The sequence below is a fragment of the Echinops telfairi genome, unplaced genomic scaffold (genome assembly GCF_000313985.2).
Source record: "Echinops telfairi isolate 266 unplaced genomic scaffold, ASM31398v2 ScPeMD7_2;HRSCAF=8, whole genome shotgun sequence".
Classification (NCBI taxonomy): domain Eukaryota; kingdom Metazoa; phylum Chordata; class Mammalia; order Afrosoricida; family Tenrecidae; genus Echinops; species Echinops telfairi.
In genome coordinates, this window is record NW_022103898.1 from 9,837,315 (window position 1) to 9,842,634 (window position 5,320).

At 48.0% G+C, this 5,320-nt stretch overlaps 1 protein-coding gene across 1 annotated transcript in view; it reads right to left on the reverse strand.

The window, feature by feature from the left end:
* Positions 1-5,320, reverse strand: part of ENTHD1 (ENTH domain containing 1) — a 180,390-nt gene that overhangs the window by 39,093 nt on the left and 135,977 nt on the right. Inside the window, exon 5 of the mRNA XM_004700677.3 lies at positions 206-604. Within this exon, the coding sequence (XP_004700734.1) occupies positions 206-604 (399 nt within the window). The remainder of the gene's footprint in view (positions 1-205; positions 605-5,320) is intronic.

Here is a 5,320-nt window from a genome sequence, read left to right on the forward strand (position 1 = left end):
AGAGTTGTGGTCTTGGCAAGTCACAGACACGGGCAGTTCTACCTGTCCTCCTAGAGGGCTGCGGTGCGTTGGCATCAACTCGATGACAGGGAGCTTGGTTTGGCTCATGAAAAGTGAGAGGAGGGTCCCCAGAGGAGACAGAAAAAGAAGAATGCTCCCCGGGAATCGTTTCATTCGTGTTGTGCGTTGTGTGACGTAGACTCACCCCATATGGTCAAGGGCTGGCCGTCTTCCTCATCCACCTGGACCGGGCCAGAGGGTGCCGCCTCCTGAGCGTCCTGACTGATGACAGCAGCCCCCTCTACGGAGTCAAATGTTTGGAACGAGGGAGAGACATAGAGTGTCTCTACGGAAGCCTGGTCCTGAGAAACCGAGCCTGACTTGGATATGCTTACATCGGGGCCGGTCCACTCTTCCTTACTTGCCGAGCCAAAGCCTGGTAAAGTCGTCGCTGCTTCGAAACTTCGTGCAGCCGGTTGCTTTGCGAGAGGCGCTTGCGAGGGGTTTGCTAGGACAGTGTTCCTGAGCGTGCTGTCTGATGTCTGGCCCAGACTCACATCCGTCTGCAGAGACGGGCTTTTCTCCGAGGGCGTGGGGGTGGCATCTGTAAGGTAAGGAGGAAGCACTCATCAAAAAGAACACCTAAGGCCTGAGCGTGAACACGTCCATTACCATGGGAATAAACAGCATGGTTAAAAACTCTGTGACACCCGCCCCCTCCATCTAGTTGTTTCCCCTTTGGTGCAGCATTTTTATTCTGCCTATTTAAAGTAGACCCAGGCTATAACGGAGACTGTTGGCATTTAGTCATGGCTGTTTCCTGCACTGCCCACGGAAGCACAAGACCAGGAGAGCTTCAAATAACTCGTCTTTAAATATTTCTCCCTTCACCCACTTATCTGTCCTGAAACCGTTGTATTTTCAGTGCCTTCAAACTTTCATCCTTTAGAAGATTAACTAGAGAAAACACGCCCGATCACACTGATCTGTCTTAACAGAGCCTCCTGCTACAGGAAAAAGCCTTTCTTCCCAGAAGGGACGTCTGTCCACTTGTCTTAGTGTCTCCATCAGGCACAGGAATGGGAGCAGTTTATTCTTTTAATAAGCTCTCTGGTCTACGTGAAAGAAGGGGGACTCTCTTTACGACAATTACTAAATGCAGGTCAGGGCTCCTTCTCCATTTTGTGCAGTGATAAGGTAGAGCACCTGACAGGGTGCCTGGGACACAGAAGATAAGCATTATTTGTTACAGATAGTCGGAGTGAAAGGATTATAGGGAACTGAAATGTCAGGTGAGCCTGATCCAGGAACAGCTAGGAATCGTGGGTCTGGCCCAAATTTCTAAACAGACATTGTTATCAAAATGTCAGTGCTAGGGCTTGCTCTCAATGAATTGGGGATGGAAGAAAGAAAGAAGCCGTTTAAAGAGTTATCGTCCATGAGATTAGAAGCATAAGTAGCCCCAACCAAGAGCCAAACTCACCGTCCCTGCTCACAGTGACCCTGCGGGACAGAAGAGAACTGCCCTTGTGGGGTTCCTGGGACGATCACTCTTTATAGGAGGAGACAGTCTCGTTTTCCTCCCAAGGAGTGGCTGGCGGGTTTCAAACTGCTGGCCCTGCCTTGTGCAGCCCCCAGCAAAACCCAGTACACCACCAGGGCTCCTCCAATGGGAAGGAGGAGGCTGGAACGCTGTCATTTGCCATCAAGTGTTCATCTCTCAGCGTGTACCTTCGGCCTTGGCTCAGCTGCACCTTAGAGTGCTGTCATCACTATCTTCAGAGTCTCCGTTAGGAGAGAAAAACACATTTACTTGACATTAAGAATCTCCCTTTCCTTTGCATTCATAGTTGGGCACCAGCCCGGGCCAGTAAGCTGTAGTTATGCTAACAGCATTGCCCAGTTCAAGAGACTTCGATTGCTTCCTGCAGGAATTTTGCTTTTGCCAGCTCCCTCATGCCCAAACCTTCTCCTGACAAAAACTCAGTGCACGTGTCATTTTCTCCATAAAGGTTTCCCCAGCTCTTTCCTCTCCTCATCCGTCCTGTGGTCTAATTTACCATCTTGTTGGCAACATGCTGCCTCCATTATTACAAGTCTGGCCCCCAAGGTAACAGGTTCTGAACCTGAAAGGAGTCCTTCACTAGGAGTTACTTTTGTCGCCCAGCACCCGGTACAGTGTCGTTCTCATACAATATGACCCATCAATGCTTGTTGGGTGAAAGGAGAAACTGAAAGGAGAAGACAAAGAAAAACTAAACCCTTTGGTCCTATCGCTGCAATGTACCTAACAATGCTTCGTGGAAATAGGAGCCACTGTGACGAATCCCGATGAGCAGCCTTGAGGGCTGTGGTGGCAGCCGCCCCAGCATTTTACATCACCGCATAGGTAGGTGAAAGCCGAATGAGGAAGACGGAAAAGAATCGGTGCATTTGAATTAGAATGTAGGCGAAGAATATTGGATGTTCTATGGATCATGAAAACAACAGGAACCCTGGTGGCTCGATGGCTTAAACACTGGGTGACCAGCCACAAGGTAGGCTCTTCCAACCCACCCGTTACTCCATGGGAGAAAATGAGGCTGACCGCTCCTGTAAAATCTACATAGCCTCTGAAACCCTACAGAGCAGGTTTACTCTGTCCTGTAGAGTCGCTGTGACTCAGAATGGACTCACAGCAATGGCTTTGGGTTGGGTTTGGGTGGGAAGAACAAAAACATCTGTCTTGTAAGAAGTACAGCCAAAATGCTCCTTAGGAGTTAGGATGGCAAGACTTGGTCTTGCATACTTTGGAAAGGCTATCAAGAGGAAGCAGTCCCATGAGAAAGACGTCCTGCTTGGTAAAATAGAGGGTCTGCAAAAAACCATAATAATAATAAGGAAGACCTTCAATGAGCTGGATTGGCACGCTGCCTGCAACAATGGGATCAAGCACACTGACATTTGTGCGGATGGTATCGGACAGAGCAGTGTTTCATTCCATTGTACACAGCAGTGGTTCTCAACCTTCCTCATGCCACGGCCCTTTCATACACTTCCTCATGTTGTGGTGACCCCCCCAACCATAAAATTATTTTCACTGCTATTTCATCACTGTCATTTTGCTCCTGTTATGAAACGGGTGACCCCTGTGAAAGGGTTGTTCGACTCCCAAAGGGGTCAAGACCCACAGGTTGAGAACCACTGGTATACAGGGTCTCTAGGATTAGAACCAACTAGACGGCACCTAACAACAAGGAGTAGAAACTGCTTGTGGTGCAATGACTCGCTTGATATGGTACTTATGCAGTGTGGAAAAGCAAGGATGCTACTGGGAGGACTAAGGTGTGCCTGACCCAAGCCATGATATTTTCAATTGCCTCATGCATGTGAAATAAGACAGAGGGAAGACGAATCGAGGCATTCCAATTATCGTGCTGGAGGAGAATGCTGAAAGGGTCATGGAATGCCCAAGACGGACTGACACAGTGGCCGCAACAATGGGCTCAAACATAAGAACAAATGAGGATGGCACAGGATGGGGCCTTTTGTTGTGTTGCACGTCGCGATGAGCTGGGACCGACTTGACAGCCCCTTACAACAACAGCGACAACAACCACAGTCTTTGTAAGGCCTACCAAATGACTGGGCAGGGCCACGCAAATAGAGGTGCTTGTGGCCCACCAAGGGGACTGGATAGCTTGGTAATGATGTAAATCAGGTAAATGACACATTTGCGAAGCTACGATCGTGAAAACCAGGCATGGGAAACTCAACAAGATGAGTGTGTCGTTTTGGCATCCCATTAGGCCTAAAAGCAGTCATCCCAGGGATGGGAAGGGAAGACCTCCGGGCCATTAAGAACTCAGAACTAGAAGCATTGCACTTCCTTTAGACCAGAGATCACTGCCTTGGTCCTCCTTGACCCAGGGGATAGAGAGCCATGACATTGGAGGTGGCAAGAGCTGGTGAGCAGCTGTAGGAAAGAAGGGATGGCCACAGAGGCGGTAGAAGTAGGCGAGCAACAGGTAGCCCCTTGGGCCCCTGGAGAGAAAGAGTGGAGTGCCCTAGGGCAGAAGGCTTGCTGGCAGTGTTTAGTGCCTCTGGACATTTATTGGCAGGGCTAAAAGAAGTTCGCCACAGTGGCCTGAGCAGAGCAGTGATCAGGAAGTCACTGACCAGGGGGCCTGGATGTGCCTGTGGACACTGTTGAGCAGAAGCTGCCTGATGGAAGAACTGTACCCTGGGCATCCGGATCATGAATTGTGACCTGATACTTTCCTAATAAACCCCAGATGTGGGCATTGTCAGTGAGTTCTGGGGAGTCACTGCAACAGTGTTTCGAACCCGGTAGACAAGCAGAGCGTGCTTTTGGAAGGATGATAGTGTCGGAACTGGTAAAAAGGTTGGCGGGTAGAGGCATGTCTGACCTCCGCCTTATAGGAATCAGCCTCAGGCTGATATTGCTGGTAATTCTCTCTCCCCTTTGTGAAGTCAGAAGAGGTGAAACACTGTCCCGTGCCCTTCTTACACCTCCTGAACAGTATCTAACAACAATAATAAACTCTTCCAAATTTGTGTACGGGCAAATTCACCTTGTTGGTAAAAAAATTCTGTTAAAAATACTAATATAGTTCTAGTAGAATGCTCCAAAAAAGAAGACAGGAAACTCAGTATCATCCAGACGTGTCCGAGTCATGGAAACCCTACAGGACAGTGTCTCACTGGCCCCGTGGGCTTCCAATACTATAACTGTTCACAGGAGTAGAAAGCTTCAGCTTCCTCCATCAGCGCGGTTGGTGGGTTTGCAATACTGACCTTGCAGGTAGCAGCCCAACATGCAACCCCTACCCCACCAGGGTCCTCAGGAGAATGCTAACCAAGTGCGTTCCAAACCAAGTGGTGTGTCCCTTACCTCATTTACATACAAGCGCTCCTTCCGTCAAAGAGATAGATGTTCAGTCAAAGATTTTTCTGTTGACTTTATATATATATATATAAATGAAAAACCTTTGTTCTATCTGTGGTAAAGTCATCTTAAAATTCAGCTTTATGAAAACTAAGCATGGCAGTGGCTTGCTGATGAAAACATACAGAGTCATTTTCAACCTAAATCTCAAAATTGGGAAATATAAAGCCATTGGTGGACCGTGCTTCATATGAACATTTACAAAGGGACAAAAATGTTCCACTTCAATGAGATGAACCCTACTGAGGTCATTCTATTTCAATCTAGCCCTTTTCCAACAAACCAGGAAGGACAGAGTGCTTTACCTTATTTATTTTCTTTAAAAAATGTTTTAATAAATACTGGTAACTTTTTAAATGAATAAAATCCTCT